This window comes from Callithrix jacchus, chromosome 14, assembly GCF_049354715.1.
Source record: "Callithrix jacchus isolate 240 chromosome 14, calJac240_pri, whole genome shotgun sequence".
Classification (NCBI taxonomy): Eukaryota; Metazoa; Chordata; class Mammalia; order Primates; family Cebidae; genus Callithrix; species Callithrix jacchus.
In genome coordinates, this window is record NC_133515.1 from 16,196,520 (window position 1) to 16,214,552 (window position 18,033).

General features: G+C 47.1%; 1 protein-coding gene across 1 annotated transcript in view; it reads right to left on the bottom strand.

Moving 5' to 3' along the window:
- Window positions 1–1,660: 1,660 nt before the first annotated feature.
- Window positions 1,661–18,033, bottom strand: part of LOC100408327 (UDP-glucuronic acid decarboxylase 1) — a 97,583-nt gene continuing 81,210 nt past the window's right edge. Inside the window, 5 exon segments of the mRNA XM_078348400.1 lie at window positions 1,661–2,504; window positions 5,624–5,727; window positions 7,597–7,654; window positions 9,929–9,989; window positions 14,523–14,566. Of these exon segments, the coding sequence (XP_078204526.1) occupies window positions 2,373–2,504; window positions 5,624–5,727; window positions 7,597–7,654; window positions 9,929–9,989; window positions 14,523–14,566 (399 nt within the window). The 3' untranslated portion in view covers window positions 1,661–2,372.

An 18,033-nucleotide genomic window follows, 5' to 3' on the forward strand; every position in this document is an offset into this window, starting at 1 on the left:
TTAGCCCACTATGACTGTCACTGAAGTTCATAAGAGCAGTTGTACCAGTCTCATCCCGGCAAGCAATAGCAGTGACGCCTCAACCGGGAGCCAATCCTGAGATGCAGGAGCACCACTGTGTTAGACCGTTCAGGCTGCTGTAACAAAATACTTCAGATTATAAAGCAATTTATAAACAACAGATATTTATTGCTGACAATTCTGGAAGCTGGTAAGTCCAGGATGTAGGTACTGGCAGATTTAGTGTCTGGTGAGGACCTGTTCCTCATAGATGGCACGTTCTTGCTGTGTCCTTACACGGCGGAAAATGCAAAAAAAGCTCCCTTGGGCCCCTTTTGTAGGCACTAAAGGGCTCTGCCCTTGTGGCCTAATCCTCTTAAACACCCCACCTCTTAATGCTATTGCATTGGGAATTAGGTTTTAACTCATGAATTATGGGGGGAAAACAAACATTCAGACCACAGTAACCATGCTCTGTCTACCCATTCATTCTTTTCCAGGCCCCTCAACTCCACTTCCTGATCTTTCCAGGACATTCATGGGAATTAACCTTACACTATATCCTTGACACATTACTGTTTTCTTGAGGGTGAATTAGATGTAACGCCTCTTTCCCTTCCCCCTCCCTCCTCTGAAAATATTTTATGAAAATCGCAGGGAAGAAAATCAAAAGAATGAATCCCATGAAAGAATTCCGTATACTAACTAGCAAGTAACAAGGAAAGAGAATTCTGGAACCTGGAGCCTTTAGGTTCTCCCGAATTGCACGGCACAGCCTAGCCCCCCAAGATTCCCAGCTTTCCCAGTCTACACTCCTTCTTTGACACCTTGGCCACCATTAGCAGTTCCAAAATAAGCTTCCCAGCTCTGTTCATCCTATCTCAGTAAATGGCATATCACTTACTTCTGGTCAAAATAATTAAAATTATAAATAAGAAACTATCTTTGATTTCTCTTTCTCTCTCACACCACATCCAATCTAGCACTGGCCCTAGTTCCAGAATCTTCTGGAGAATTTAGCATGACAAAGAAACAAAACCACATCATCTTATGCCCTGCCTGAGATTGATTCCAAAAATATGTCTAAATAAGAACCCCAAGGTGGGGATTCACAACTGCGAAGGACAAGCAAATCTAGCTTACACTGGTCAGGTATGTTAGGATCTCTCATCTGATACAAAGAAACCTTTATCTTCTCAGTGACTGCTCAGGTTTGTGCTGCTCTCAGGCAGAGCCAATCTACTTGGAAAACATGGAGCTTTAACTTATTAAGAAGAAAAACAAAATGCTGGCACTAAACCTTGAAAGGGCTCTTACTGAAAACAAAAGCTCTCAAAAGTTTTCACTCAAGAAGCCTAGTTCACAAATCTCTCCAGAGAAGACAATGTGCATCTTTTTTTCTTCCTCTGGTCTATGTTGTCAAAGAAGGACACAAAAATGATTCTAACGCTGGCTAAGATCTGAAAACGTCACATGGCAGTTAATACTGTATGCATACACTCAGCCCAAGTAGCATAAAAATGTTTTCAATAGCCACATAACAAATTACATAGTGCACAAACCTGGATGTTTTCAGAATTTGTTTTAAAATTAGCCAATATTTTCCTTAGAAATCCAACAAGTCCTATACAAACCTTGAAAACTGAAAGTCCATGACTGGTGAGTTTCAATATTTTATTAAAATAGCATATTTAACCATAATTAACCAAGAATATGTTAACTTTGTTCCCCCCCATCTCCCCACCTGCCCCAAATATACAGCACAACACAGTAGTGATTTCAAATATCCTTGATCACGATAACCAACAGAAATATTTTAAAGTCAAGTTTGCAACTAAAAAGTAGACCTTGAAAAAACTCTGAATTAAAAGAGAAACATAAAGCTCTCAAACAGGATTCTTTTATCTGCCCTAAAATCAATGCTGGTGCACCACCTGCCTGACAATACTGCTGGGACTTCTCTTTATGTGTAGTATAATGACTCATTTATTAAGTACCCACTTTTATAAATAAAATCACCATTTTTCATCCCGTTTAATGTTCCTTTTCAGCTTCACAAAGAAACCAGTAAATAAAACTGTCAACGACAGTCACAACATATGCTCTCACAGCAAGATAAAAAACTTGAAAATAAGCAGAGATGGATCTACGCTATTTTACATAAAAAGAGAGAGTCAAAAAGTGCAAGGCAAAATCTGCAGTTTTCTGAGGGGAGCTTTTAGGCACATCCATTTCATTAAAGCTTCAGAATGAAATTCCAGTTTGTTCTTCACGACACCTGTTAAAGTCTTTCTTTAAACAACAACAAAAAAAGCCAGAAATACATCCCATCAAGTGTACAACGGTAGTCTCGTGTCCTGGAAGTGAGGCGTTCAGTTGTGGCGAGTCCGTCCTTTCTTTATTCTGGCAGGCTTTGGTTTGGGGATGTACTGATTATTTGCCTGGTACTCGAGTTCTTTACGGAAGTAGTGAATTGCTTTGTTTAAACCTTCCTCCAGCGGGACCTGTTTAAAGGGAAGGCGAGAAAGAGACAAGGTCATGCTGACAGAAGGGCATCACAGGAAGGAAGTGCCAACTTGTAGCCTTCGGAGGAACACGCACAGAACCAAGTTTTGGTTGTGACAGAATCCAGCATCACCACCCATCAAGAGAAGCCAGAGGTCTTTCAGGGCTGCTTTCAGAATGTGCTCTGTGACTTATCAAGGGTGACTAACTGACATAAAGTGAGCTTCACCCCACAAAAGACCCCAACTATCTCTTGCTGGTACAAGGTTTACTCCAGTTTGAATCGACTACCAAGATTGTTTTTCGGATAATGCCCATGTGCCCCATTCTTTCAGAAGAAATCCACCTTGGAGTGGAGGAAAGATGCTTTGGGAAGGTGATCTGGATGTGATCAACATGCCTGATTCTCCCACGTGACATCAACCCTTTGCACTGCCCAGTGGATAATGGCCCACTTGCACCCCCACCATCCTAAGAGGCTGAGTCTGAGAGGGGACCCACCACAGTTCACACCACAGAAAGCAACCTTCATCGGGAGCTGCCTTGCAGCCAACAGGAAACAAGTCAGATCAACTGCTAAGAGCAGACAGGGCAAAGGTGAAGGGAGGCACTGCCAAGGGGTGCTGGGGAACGCTGGGGGAGGTCTGTCTGTCACCTTGACTGTGGCGATGATTTCACAGGTGTCAAAACAGACAAAAACTTATCAAACTGTATGTTCTAAATATGGGTTTGCAGTATGCCAATTATATCTCAACAAGCTGTTAAACACACACTTGGGACAATTACGATGGAGAATGCCTGTAAGGTTCTTTGGATCATATCCCTCAAGATGCATTATAAATTAAAACTACTGCTAAAAGAGAAACCAGTGGTAGATGGCTCACATTATAAGAATGTTAGAATATTGTAGGCCAAAATTCCAGAAAAATAAAGATAGTGAGCATAAACACACCTCACATAAAAAGCAATAGTTAATACATAGTGAATGCACATTTAACTCTTCAGAAAATATTTTGTTTAAAATATAGGTTCTCCTTACAAAGGGACCAACAGCCCCCTACAAAGCTTCAAAAAACAAGAAACTACCTATGCTGCTGTAACTTGTTTTACACAGCTTGTGATGATTAGATTTTGTGGAGTCTGGGTCTAACTGTATTTTAATTTCATTCAACAAATTTCTGCAGCTTTTTGGCCGATCACTTAGACTTGTACATCACAGAATGAAATAAGGATCAGGCTGGAACTCTCATGTCCTTTTAAAGTTCAATATTCGAGGATCCTACTCAGCTCTTATTATGCACATTTCTTAAAGGTAAAGTGAGCTCTCCACTACATCCCTGCCTCTCTGATTGCACCACAACCCACCAGTCATGCCAAGATGCTCCTACGTTTGTTGAGCACCCAGTGTGTGACAGGCTTGACAACAGCCCACCTCCTGCTGTACACAGGGACACGTTATGCCTGAGAGGAGCCTGAGTTTCAGCAGCACACATGAGAGTGGGCAAAGACGGAACGGCCAGGCAGAGCAGACAGTAAACGAGGTGGGCTTGCTTCTATATATAGATGCGGCCGGCCCAGCCAACTTCCCTACACAGGTGGTCTTTAAAGCACACAGACAGCCCTGGGGGTGAGTGCTCTCCAGCAGGGAGGAGCATACAGTCACCTGAGGCAGGAAGGGCGCTGCAGGTACAGAGCAGAGGCAGGTGGGGTTCAGGCTCAGCCCCAGGGAGAGTGAGGCAGCCCCGCCCCCGCACAGGCCAGGCCAGAGTCTTAGTCTACCACAACAGGAAGGAAAGCATGCAGTTTCCCTTCCTCCACACCCTTCAGTCTCACACACTTCCAACCAGGGGCTCTACTGCAGGGCTGATGTGAACCACTCGCCCCTGAGTTGGCCCCACACACTCAAGAGGCAGGCAGCCAGGGCTATGCAGGGTTGTGGGCATGCGCTGCCAGTGCCCTTGGCACAACGTTCATGGAGTCAGCTGTATATGTGTGTGTGTGAATGTGTATATGAGTTTGTACACGTGTGTATGAATGAGAATGTGTATGATAGTGTGCATGTGTGAAAATGAGCATATATGCCTAGTGTTTGTATGACAGTGTGTATGACTGTGTGAGTATGAGAGAGACTGTGTGTGTATGAGTGTTTGTATGACAATGCATGTATATGAGAGAGTGTAAGAATGTGTGTGACAGAGACTTTACAAAACCAGAGCCCAGAGCAGGGGCTTCCAGCTGCTTCCCAGGTAACATTCTCTGAGCTTCCTAATACAGGAGAAGCTATTTATCACTTGGAGAAACCCCTCTATCTGCCTGGATGCCAAGCCCGCCTTGCTTCCCCCGGAACTACCTGACAAGGGTCAGTGCCTACAGGACAGCAGACACTGGACACGGGAGGCCCCTCCCCACAAGACAGCATTAACTTCTCACACTTAACCACTCCAGCATTAGCTTCGCTTTTTTGATGTCTGGTTTTCTTTCTTTTTTGGGGGGGGGCTGCTGGGAGTTTATTTTCTGCTTGGTGCCAGGTGCACAGTTCCAGGTGTCAGGAAAGCTGCTCAGGGCTGGGGCGGGCCGGGCGGTGGAGAGCCGGGCCCTCACTCCTTTTTGGTGTCTGTTGTGTGGATGTGGAGGTCTGCTGGCTGCAGCCGCCTAGTCTACGGGGGGCGGGAGGGGCTCTGGTGGCCCAGGGGCTCTGGTGGCCTAGCGCCTCCGCAGGCTTGGAGCTGGTGGTCATAGCCCAGGTCAGGACGGCGGCCCAGCGCTGGCTGTGCTGGGCTGACCACCAGGCTGCTTCCTCAGGGTGTCCTGAGCCAGGCCATAGGTGGTCACGCTGTGGGAGGCCTGGGGGGGTTCCGGGTACTCTGCAGACTCCAGCACCGTGGCCATGAACGGGAGGGTGGACTTCCTGAAAAAGAAGCTGGCCCACCAGTGACCTGGGTCAGCCTTGGGGATATCTGGGGGGTGGGGAATGGCTTCCACGGGGCACTCGGTACTACTGCAGGAGCTGTTGCTGGAAGTGGAACCCAGGCGGCGACCCCTCAGGGCCTCGGCGCACGATCACAGGTGGCGTGGATGGGGGCGCTAGGCCACGGAACCCATTTGCAGAGGAGACCACGGGAGGCCGCTCCACGACCGAGACGGGCGCGCGCCTGATGTCTGGTTTTCTTTTCTGTGGGTCATCCTGGGCTTCAGAGAGAAACTGAATTTCACTTCCGCTACCTGAGATGTTTAAAGAATAAAAAGGTAAGAGAATCACAAAGCACAGGGAAGCATGGCCTTACCATCCACATCAAAGTCAAACTCATCTGCCATGTGAATAGGGGGCAGGCAGTGGAAATGCAGCTCCCAAGAAGCCCCGGGGCTCCTGAGGGACTCTCCCACGTGCAAGTACAGGAGCACTCCTGCAACTGCTTGGTGGGGGGGTACGTTACTCTACCTCAACAGGCCTGAGTTACCGCCCCAGGCAGTAACTGTACCTGAGTGCCACTCCCAGGCAGCCCACCCATACCAGGTAACAAGTACAGACGTCCCTGCTAAGCCTGACCCCAGTGTGAGACCACAAATGTATTATGGGGCTGTCCCTGAGGTGGATGCCCCAAGTAGGCCACACCTGGGTGCACGGAGCCTAGAAAGCCCCGAGACCCAAGATGTGCAGCCACCGAGCTGGAGGGACCTCTTGGAGGCCAGCAAAGCCTGGCCTGTTCTGCATCCTTGCTGGGCCCAGGCCCCACTGGCCAGCAGAATACAGCCTCACCTGCAACTGTGGGCCAGATTGGCAGAGGAAAACCTGTGGAGCTTTCCCTGCCTCCCTGTCACTGAGGCCACATCACAGACTCTGCAGTGAATCACGACCATGGATGATTCGGGATGCTGGGTCACAAAGCTACACACAGAAGCACAGCAGGGAAGCTGCGCCCCCGCTTAGGTTTCAAATGAGTTTCTCATGCGTCAGCATGCATAGATCACCTGAAGAGCCTGTCAACATGCAAACCCTGATGTGGGGGGCTGGGCTAGGGTGTGAGAGTATGAATTTCTAACACACGTCCTGATGATGCTGCCACGCTGGCCCAAGCACTTCACTCTGGGCAGTGAGGGTATAAGGAGTAGCTCTCACAGAACTGTGAACTGAGCCTGCCCCTTCCTCACATGGGAGGAACACAGATTCAGGATGGGGAAGCTGGAAAGTGCATCGAAGTGGCTATGGGAGCCACAGATGCTGAAGGCTACGTTTGGAAGTAGGACAGAGGTGGTTGGCAGTAGCTACCACCTCTACTGCCAGAGGCAACGAGAGGATTCCAGCCATCAGTTATTAGACCAATGCCAGTAAATGGCAGCCTGATGCCAGGAATTAACCCAGCCAAGTGGGATCCGAATGGTCAGATCCTCAGGACACACTGTGGCAATGTTCCTCCCTAGCCTAGCCCTCCAGTCCAGTCAGGATGTGTCATCACTCCAATTTCTGGATCAACCCCAGACAACAGACATCCTCCAAGCGCCTGACGCCTCAGAGCGCCAGGATGAGGCCAAGGGCTCACCCACTCTATGTCTGCAATCCAGGGCTGGTCTGGAAGACCTGACCTTCTCATGGCCTAAGAGTCCACCTTGATGGGGTGCTTCCAATGCTACACTACCCCCAGTGGCTGGCAGCCAAGATGGCCAGAACTGCAAACAGAATTTCAAACTTGCCTAAAGCACACAGCTGGTGGTTGCTGCCTCTTGCTGTCTGAAATTCTGTGCTTGACATGCATGACCAATTTGGAAATCCAACAGCTGTCACCTGTGTAGGATGATCTAACATCACCTGTGTAGGATGATCTAACACAATTGTGCCTCAAATACTGGAAAAAAATCTCCTCCCTCCCACTCCATGCAAACCTACAATGACAACTGTGAACAAAACCACTCTTGCCCTTCTTTATCTTTCCATTACTTAAAGAATTAGAAAACACTCAAGTGTTCCTGATAAAAAGTTCTGCTTTGATCCAATTCAATTAGCTTGGATTAATTACCCACTTTCTAGTTAAGGTATTATCAACAGATAGGGCAGGCGCAGCCAATTCCACTCAAGAAGTGATTTATCCTACTTACCAACAAGGTTTTTAATTAACTAAGCAAATTCTAGGATTGAGTATTCTTCCGGGTTCCCCTAAGGAAGAAATGGTTTTGGTTATAAGCATCATGACAAAAGCAGTGACCCGCCATGCAGACCACATGCCTGTCTGCTGGCCAAGTCTCACCTCCCTGCACTGCTTCAGCCGAGCTCCGGGTGCCAGCAGATACTCTACTTCCAAGATGCCAGTTACTCACGTGACAGTGCTAAACTGCACCATCTACACACCTTCAGCTTCTAGGCTGCTGTGTACAAGGCTGGGCTTTGGCTAGGTCAAGAGTCTCAGATGAAGGCACACATTCACTCGCTGAGTATCAGGCAATTTCCATATCTAACTTAAAACAATGTCACTTTTATAAAAGCTTGGGTTTACAGAATTAGCTCTTCTAACACCATCTATTTCCCTCTGGGTGTGCTGTGTTAACGATGTCAGCGATGAAGAACTTGCCATCTCACATCTGTTCTCATTAAGGCAGAAATGAGTATGCTCACAGGCGAGTGTCCTGGGCAAGCCAGAGGACAAACTCGATGCAGTTCGTGAAGTGAGAATATGTGTGGGGACTTTAAGGAAAACCACTTGCTCTTTTTCTCCCTTCCATCACACATCAGAGCACCTGTTACTCTTAATCTGCCGCCACTGCCCCCAAACATAAGAGACCATCATAAAGTCTGATAAATCTATATCCTAAAGCCTCTTCATACCCAGGTCTGAAGTTAGATGGTAAATGTGAAGGGACAGACCCTGGAACTCACTGAGCACAGAGGGGACTGAATAGCAAGGTAGAGCGATGGGAATTTGGAAGAAAAGTAATTCTGCTGTTACTGGGGCTCCTGGCAGACACACGATTCCAATTTTAGGACTGACCCTGTGCAAAGGCCCTCCACAAAGATGGTATCTTCAGAGAAGAGCCTGGCTGCCCAGGGAAGTCACAGACAACACCGCTGCTGCTAAAGGGCCTATAGCAAAACAGAGAGAAGGGGCGGCTCCCACCTCTCCAGCTTACACGGGAAAATGCTGCAGGCAAAGTGAGGCTTACAGTGCAAGGCACGTTCTGGTCTGTTTTAAGTGAATGCTTTTTCAAAAAAGGCACACTGTATCTCTGAATTAGCAACAGTCCCAGGATGGAGTCAGCACTCCAGGGCCCATTCTTTCCTGTGTGATGAGACCTCCCTCTCACACCAGGGAAAAATGCATGGTTTCCAGTGTACTTGAGATGGTTGGTTACAAAGACATTCATAAGCAAAAGTGACAAGGTTTGCAAGACATGGGTCACATGGCCAACATTTTAGAGTTCCTCGAACTCTACACAACTCTTTGTTGTGTAGAAAGCTGGAGAGGTAGTTTGAGAGAAGCACCTGAAATGACCCCAAGGCTTCATCGAGGTGGGGTTATGGGAGCTCTCTAGTGAGCTAAGGGGTTCTTGTGTCCACTGCCATTGACAGAAGCAGAACATCTTGAATGCTGGACAGTCCACATTGGACACCCTACATTTTAAATGAGATGGAACAAAACCGCTCACAAAATCACTCAGTGATAGAAAGGGTAAGAGATCCTAGCATAACCCAGCCAAGGAGGAGAAGGCTTTGGTGGGGGGTAGGACCATGTCCTTTAAATCCTTGGAGAGTTACCACAAAGTAGAGGCATCACACTAGCCATGAATGGCCCCCAGGTGGAGAAGTGAGGTCACTGGGTAGGCGTGCAGAAAGAGAGATTTTTGGTCCAATATAAGGAAGTGCTTTCTGCCAGCCAGAACTGTCCAAAGATGGAATGAACTGCTCTGAGCAAAGGCAAGTTCACCAGCACTGAAACTGCTCAAGGTGGGATGACCCCTCCAACTGGGAGGTTCTGGGTCTGTGGGCAAGCACGCAGGGAAGCCAAGAAGCCATGAAGGTGGTCTGTCCGGCTAAATGGCAGACTTCATCAGCAACTAGAAAACTTTCTCTCTGAACAACCTCCATCTTCTAAAACTTCAATCAGGTCTTAAACGAGGACCTGCTCATTAAACAGAGAACAAGATATATACACATGTCCACCTACTACCACAAAAACACTTCACACATTTTTAGTCCTGGGCCCTTCAGAGGGTGGAGGGGCTGATTATATCACTATCCATGCCTTGCAGATGCTTTACTTCTTTGTATACTCTTACTTTGTGTGTGTGTGTTTTTTCCTGAATATTTAGCAAGCAACAAACACGAATGCCTTAAGTGTGCTGATAGCAAATGAAGCAAAGCCTGGTGCTGCTCATGGTTTCACAAATGAACAGAAGCCTGAGCTGTCCTGCAGAGTGGAGGGAGAGGAACACTCACCAGGTTGACTGGGCTGCTGACGTTGCTGTTCATGAGAGCCACGAGGCCGTTCACCAGATCACTGGAAAAAAAGGGGAGGCGGGTGAGTCTCTGCCTGCTGGAACATGCCAGTGCCACGCGCCCCACAGAAGCCCTCCCAGAAGAAAAATTACCACCCCCAGAAGAAAATAAAAACCCAAATGGAAAACTGAATGTCAAAATAAAATCCTACAAACTAAGACGGTGTTTATGATGTGAAAGCATTTATGGATAAAATGATATATTTGATGTCTGGGATTTGCTTTTTGTGGGTGTGGTGGAGATGATTAAGTAGGATGGAAACTGAGAGATGGGGCTGAGTTTGCCACAGTATTTCTGAAGTCCTTTAACAATTAAAAACTAAGCATAAGTTAAAACAGGCACACACTAAAAAAGATGGAGTTATGTCATAAGTTTCCAAAGAAAATTCATGTTTAATGTGAACCCAGTAGTTGACCTGTACAAAACTACATGATTACTTTTAAAAACAAGATCCACAGAATTGAACGAACTCCAGTATGTGATCCCCATACTGGCAAATCACAGATAAAGCCAAACAATACTGAGGGTTAAAATAAACAGAAACGTCACTCCCTACTCCCCCAACCTGGAATTCACCACCCCAAAAAACACCTCATATGAAACTATCCGGGATATTTGGATGATTCAAATGGATTGTGATCAGCTGGGCCATGAAGGTGAAGATAAGTAAGCAAACTTCCGCTTACCAAGGTTTGGTTCTTATTTTCAGAAGATTTAAAGTGTGGCTCTGTTAAAACAAAGTTACTTCGTAAAAATGACACCTCACTGCTAAGCACAAACACTTTTTCTAAGCTGATTTTTCATGAGCTATAATTCTTAGCAGACTTTTAAAGCTCTGACCCTCCTCCTCCTCCTCTGTCAATACCAGTGAGAAGCAGGACACTCTGGGTCAGGATAAACTTCCAAAAGAAAACCCCAGATAGGTTTTGCTTTCCTTTCAATAGGAAAAAAAAAAAAATTTTAGGGGCAGGGTATTTAGTTAATAAGATATTTCTGCGTTTTCCTTTACGACAAATGGATATTTCATATGAACATGCTTACAATGTTCTATTCTCAAGGATCAAGCACAAACGCAAATCCCTGCTGACCTTGGATGATTTCTCTTTTATATGAACTGGCAAAAAGTCACTTCATCACTATGGCAGAGTAGTTACAACTGTGCACTCACGACACACATCTGTGTATGTTTATAGAAGGACATTAAAAGCTGCCATTCCATTGCATCCACAATAGGACTGAATATTGAAACTGGGTGATGGGGTCTATTTGAGTTGGAAAAAGGCTGACTCTCAAGCAGTCATCCTCAGTGGCGCGGGTAGGAGTGCCATGTGCCTTTTACATGACAAACTGGCAACTTTTAAGGTCAAAATTGCATAGATCACACTCATTTTAATTTTTATATTATTGCGTTTTAGGTTTTGGGGTACATGTGCAGGACATGAAAGATAGTTGCATAGGTACACACATGGCAGTGTGTTTTGCTGCCTTCTGCCCCTTCACCCACATTTGGCATTCCACCCCAGGCTATCCCTCCCCAGCTCCCTCCCCCGGCTGGCCCTCCCCTATTGCCCCCAATAGACCCCAATGTGTAGCACTCCCTTGCCTGTGTCCATGTGTTCTCATTGTTCATCACCCACCTATGAGTGAGAATATGCGGTGTTTCATTTTCTGTTCTTGTGTCAGTTTGCTGAGAATGATGTTCTCCAGATTCATCCATGTCCCTACAAAGGATATGAACTCATCATTTTTGACTGCTGCATAATATTCCATGGTGTATATGTGCCACATTTTCCCAGACCAGTCTATCATCAATGGGCATTTGGGTTGGTTCCAGGTCTTTGCATTTGTGTAAACAGTGCTGCAATGAACATTCGTGTGCATGTGTCCTTATAGTAGAATGGTTTATAGTCCTTTGGATATATACCCAGTAATGGGATTGCTGGGTCAAATGGAATTTCTATTTCTAGGTCCTTGAGGAATCGCCACACTGTCTTTCACAATGGTTGAACTAATTTACACTCCCACCAACAGTTTAAAAGTGTTCCTATTTCTCCACATCCTCTCCAGCATCTGTTATCTCCAGATTTTTTTAATGATCGCCATTCTAACTGGCGTGAGATGGTATCTCAATGTGGTTTTGATTTGCATCTCTCTAATGACCAGTGATGATGAGCATTTTTTCATATGTTTGTTGGCCTCATGTATGTCTTCTAGATCACACTCATTTAACCTGAAGCTCTTAAAGAGTGGCATTGTGACAAAGTGACTTTTGAAGAAAATATAGCATGCCTTTATTATGTAAATGAGGGCAAAACCCGGCCATGAGAATATTAAACAGTCATGCCAAAATGTCGATGCGGATGGCCACCTAGACCTCAGAATCCCTGCAATGTTGTTTTGAGGCAATCGTGGGTTTGGGGAGCAGGTTATTTGGTTCAGTAACGATGGAACCAGACATTGTGTGTTACTAAAAGATGCTCAGTTCCTAAAAAATTGCCTCAGAAAAACATCAAATGAACATTAATGAACTCAGCTGAGTCCTCAACAATGAAAATGTTTAATGTCGGGAAACCCTTGCCCAAGTGTGGCAAAGTCCCTGAAGCCTTGTCATCTCAGATTCCACTAATGTGAAACCAGAGAGGATCACCAGAATGGGGAGTAAATACTGCAGAAGTGTTACAAAACGGGGTTTTCTAAAAGGGTTAACAACCATGTGCCTAGGTGAACTGCTCAAGCCCTCTTTCCAAGTAGTCAAGTGGTATGGGAGAGGACGATGCATGTGATGGCAGCTAGGCACGTGAGCCACGATAATCAAAGTAGGCATGGGACAGTGACCAAGGCACGGAGAGAGTGACGGGGCAGAGACCCTTGCTCATCAGAGCGGGCCAGGCACGCTGGGCAAATTTTGTCCTGAGATGGGACAGCACATAGCACAGGCATCATCGAATGCTCAAAATATTTTAGTCCCTAGCAAAAGGAAAAGTCTCTGAGGCTATGTAAAATGAATTTTGCAAGCAATGCCCTTGAGATAATCACAGCAGGAAGAAGAGTGGGCTCTGCCTGGTTTCCTTTCCACCGCACAACATCTCATCGATATTCCATGTGGTGTGGGGCTGGAGAAGCCTGGGGGTCACTGGTGAGGCAGCGCAAGACAGACCCACATAACCTAGGACAGCAAGCCTTCCTCAGGAAAGGGCACAGCTGGGTGGGTGGAGGATGGGATGAGAGCCAGTCACTATGGAAAGACGATACTCAATCCATGGGAGGCCCACAATTTGGTCCCCATACAGAAGTGTGCCATGACGGTTTCCCCCGGGACATGGTGCCTATGTTAAGTGCTTTGAAATGAACACAGTCCCGAAGTGGGGGCAGCTGCTGTTTCCCTGTTAAATCGCTTTTTAGAATACGCATGCCTATTTGGGCAACAATATTGGTTATAGTACAGTTCTGGGCTTTTTGCCCCTTGTGGTTACGATATTAATGGGTGGGGAGGGAAAAAAACACTGACTGTATAAATGTTTACTCACAGCTTTCTTTTAGAGTAAATGGAAGTTCAAAAATACTTTCAGCAAAAATCTATAGTGGTTGTTTTGGATTCTTTTTAAAATTTTATTTTACTACCAGTTCCATTTCTCCAAGGGACTCCTACTCTTACCTAAGAGTCCTGGGTATACAGAAGCTGATGTGGTTGCTTTGGCTGAAGTGGGACTGGGGGGGCTTCCCTGACCTGCACCACAACAGCCACCATCTCACCCTAGTGCCCCTAGGGTGGCCCCAAGACAGCAGGAACAGCACTTCCTGACTGAGAGGCATACTGGGGTCTTTGCAATGAAGAGTGAAAATACATGGGTTCAAAATCGAGAACTGGAGAACACAAGAAACTTTCAGAAAATGTGCAATAGCCACATACCGGTAGAGACACTTTGGCATATGCAACTGCTTCTATCCTAACTACTCTCAGAACCCACAATGCCTTTAAAATCAATCACCGATGGAATGGAACAACAGAACAGTGGATTTTTAAGGACTGCCAAGAAAACAATAAATACCACCCCGTGAATCTATTAAAAAATATAATTTTAATCTGCATTTAGTTTCAACACGAAATTCTACATGGGAACACCATCTACCTTGTGACCTTCACAAGGGCTATCTCCTCCACCCCATAAGCCATGCTTGCAATGGGTCAGATTCTGGCATTCGCAGGTTTGCTGGATGCATATGGTCACCTCAACTCAGCCTGCACTGAAGTCACCCGTCACCCTCAGAGCTGGGCAACTTCACCCACTCACCACTAGGTGGCAGTAAAAGATTAGCACATGAGTCACAACAGTCATGGAGATGAATGCAAATTTTAACTTTTAAACAGAGAACAGCAAGATTTCCCATCATAAAATTAAAAATTTTGAATCAATATATAGTGTTCGTGTTGTGGAAATGGTTAACATATACAAGACACTGAACTCGGTGTCAAGTCTGCAAGACCCCTACGCCAAAGCACTACTAAGGTTGGGGCCGGGCAGGACAGTCTTACCTGACGTACTGGAACGCCCTTGTCTGAGATCCAGATCCGTACACCTGGAAGAAAACCAACAGTTAGGCCCCCTGAGAAAACCACACCAGAACTGGGTAGATAGGTGTCCTTGAAATTACAGGGGACACAGACTGACCTTGAAACTGATCCCAGGGGGCAGTGACGCTGACTCAAAGCACCTAGTACCACAGCCCACACTCTACTTCAAGACCATGCCCTGACAGGGAGTCAGTGGCAGCAACACCTAAAGCGTGCACCTGGAATACATGTGTAAAGGTTTCCCTCAAAAGACAGTGCCTGAAGGAATTCATTCCTGCTAGAGTCCTATGATGTGTCAGGCATCATGTGAGGCTCTGGGGACTGTGACCTCAGAGTCCAGCTGGGTGACAGATCTACACATAAACAGTAATGCGTGTATTTCACTTGGGTTCCCCACTCTGACTGCTCAACAGCAGAGCTGGGAATGCAGCCCAGGCTGGTCCACAGACTCTTTGGGATGAGGCTGGCATATTTGGGCTGAGGCTGGTATTGTTACAGGAGATTCTAATGTAAGGCCAAGGTTGAGAATCATTCAGGAGACTCCGAAAGTGAAGCAAAGGTGGCAGGAGGGAGGGAGTCTCACACTCCCCTTTCTGTCCAGTGCGCATCTGCTCCACACTTCCATAGTTTGGCTTGCGTTCTTTGCTCTGCTGGCCAAGACCCTCTTGTCTACTTTCCACCTGGCAGAGGCTACTCATCCTTTAAGGACAAGCTCTGATGCTGTCACCTGAGGATGCTTCATCTGGCTGAGTCCCCAGAGAAAGCCCTTTGCCAACTCCTCCCAACTGTGAACTCCCCAGAAGGACTGGTGTCCAGCCCTCCGTGGCCCTGCTGGAGCCCAGCATGATGCATGGTGCAATACTAGTGTAGGATGAGCATCTGCTGAACAACCTGCAGAGTGCCATGGATCATGCCACTCACTGAGGAGGAGATGGCCACAGAGGCACTTGAGGAGATGACCTTGGAGGTTTTGTTTGCTTGGGTGCCTCCCTGTGGTGGAACGCAGGCAGCTGGGAGGAAGGGACTGCTTTTGGGAACAAGCCTGATTATAACAACCCTGGGGTCTCCTCCTACCTGACAGCAAAAAGGAGCCCCTGTCCGCAGCTTTGTGAATAGCCCCAACAGCCCCAGACACTCAGCATGGATTCCCTGAAGTTCTTCCCACCAGTTCTGAGAAGGAAAAGGGGAAGGAGCAGGTAGGGGAAAAAAGCACATGCTTTAAACCCCCCCAAATGCCTTTTTTAAAAGCAGGTTCAAAGGCTATCTCTGTTTTCTTAATAAGCATTTACATATGCCAATTTCACAGGTATATCAGTTCTAACTACATGGGTTCTGTTCTTGGCGGGAAGGCCTCCCACTGAGAAAAGGCTGGGGATACAGAGGAATCAAAATTTCTGTCAACATAGAAACTACAGCTGTAACAAATCTCAGTAAAGTAACATTAAGGAAAGATGGCAGTGGGCCCCTTGGAAGCACAGGGCAGTTCCTTGACAGTTTTGCCTGAACCAGATTCTCTGGGCTGGCTGATACTTCTGACACATGTGAGGAAGACAGAAAGCATTGGGCCTGATTTGGTAGGAAAGGAAGTCCACTCCCGGCCAGCTCTGTCAGCCTGGAAACTCCCCTCCACTCTAGTGCTATAGGTATAACTCTGTTTTTTGTTTTCTTTAAACAACCTTATTTTGGAGATGAGGTGATGGAAGGTCAAACTGCTGGAGTGACCTGCACCCAGCAGAGTGAAATTTATCTTGACTCCAAGTTCAGGATTCTTTTTCCCACCCTATTGTGTTCGTAAGTTCAGAACTGCATGCAGTTTTTGCACCCCCAAACTGTGGCTCTCAGACTGGCACCAGACCATTCTCCAATCTTGCCTTAGTGAGGACCGGATTTAGGCAAGTCCTGCATCACAGGTGCTCCTCCACAGGTGGGTTTGGGGCTGTGCTGCTGCCTGCCCATTGCCTCTGCTGCATCCGGCGCTCTGCCCTCAAAGCTAAGCACACAGACGCATCTCTGCTACTTGTTTTGCGCCTTCCCACCACACTCAGTCAGGGTCACTGTGATGGTGGGCTCACCGGTCTGCTGGTGCATTCCAGCCACATTCATAGAAATCCCACCTCTGTGCAGTGTGGCAATGGCCTTCAACAAGCTGGCTGAAGCCAGTCTTCAGTGATATAGAGCCCAGGCTTGCACATCAGAGCCGTGGTCTCTCAGAGAGGAGCCATGGAAACATGCAGAGGCAGCTTTTGATTCCACCCAAACATGCTGACCCCAAGCCCTGGAGGGAACAAAATCCAGGGCACTGCATGCTGGGTGAGTCCCCAGACCCAGACGGGTTAATCCAGGCTGCCAGAGTCAGAATGTGAAGAACCACGCCAAGCACCCACTCTACCAAACTACAAGGGACTTCTTATGATGGAGACACTCAGCAGCTTGAATGTCACTTAAGCCCAAAGGGAACCTTAGGGCTGCAGCCTGGGAAGTAAAAAAAAGGCTCCTGAAACAACCTGCAGTCTGCTGGGTACTTCCCACTGTTGCCTCATTCAAAGCGCACTGGAGGGAGAGAGTTATGACTGGATGCATTTTCCTGCATGACTCACCAGGGGCAGCTCCCCACCCAGCCAGCACCAACACAAGGTTCATCTGGACGCACCAAGGTCACCAGGTAAGCTCTACTCCCTTCAGGTCTGATGACACAAGCCCCTCAGCAGCACCCACCCTGAGGTCTCACCTGATGTCCACAAAGCAACTGGGCCTTAAGGAAATAGTCCCCAAGACAGGAGGAGGTGCTTCTGCCTGGGCTGCAGTGGAAAGGTGTGGATGTCATGGGACGCCCACTGCACACCCCCACAGGCCTTGCTGATACAATCTTGAAGGTATGTATGCTCCATTGTGTGCATCAGGCTAAGCTGCAATGTGAGTGGGGCCTGGAACCCTTCCTTCCTGGTATCTTTAACAGTCCTGCCGGATTTCAGTTTCTATGGCACATCACATCCATCATCTATACTTTGGTTTAAACTAGCCTCCTAGTACTTTGCAATATGGGGACTTATAATTCATGTGTGTAATATTCACTGTGTGTGCTAATGTAAAAATGTAAAGTAAAAGAAAGGAGTGCGTGTGCAAGAGAGAAGACGCTACGTAATTATACCCCATCCAAAAACATCTGTCTTCCGTGGGCTCTAGAATGCACCCTGTGTACAGCCCTTACAGTGTGGGCTGAGGCCCTCCATCTCCCCTACTCCATGATAAGGCCTGCAGGGACTTGTAACAAATTGGGTGTGCAGCAAAATCCAGGGTATGAGTATCCCAGGGATCTGGTGTGGACAGCTGGCATCAGCAGAGCTCCCTCAGCCTCCTCATTGTTCTCCTTACAGAAGACAGTGTGGGATTTGGTCCCTCCATCTTCATTTCACACAATAGGAGGGATGCAGGGAGATTCATGCAAGAGTGAAGGCTGCTACTGGGGGCCGGG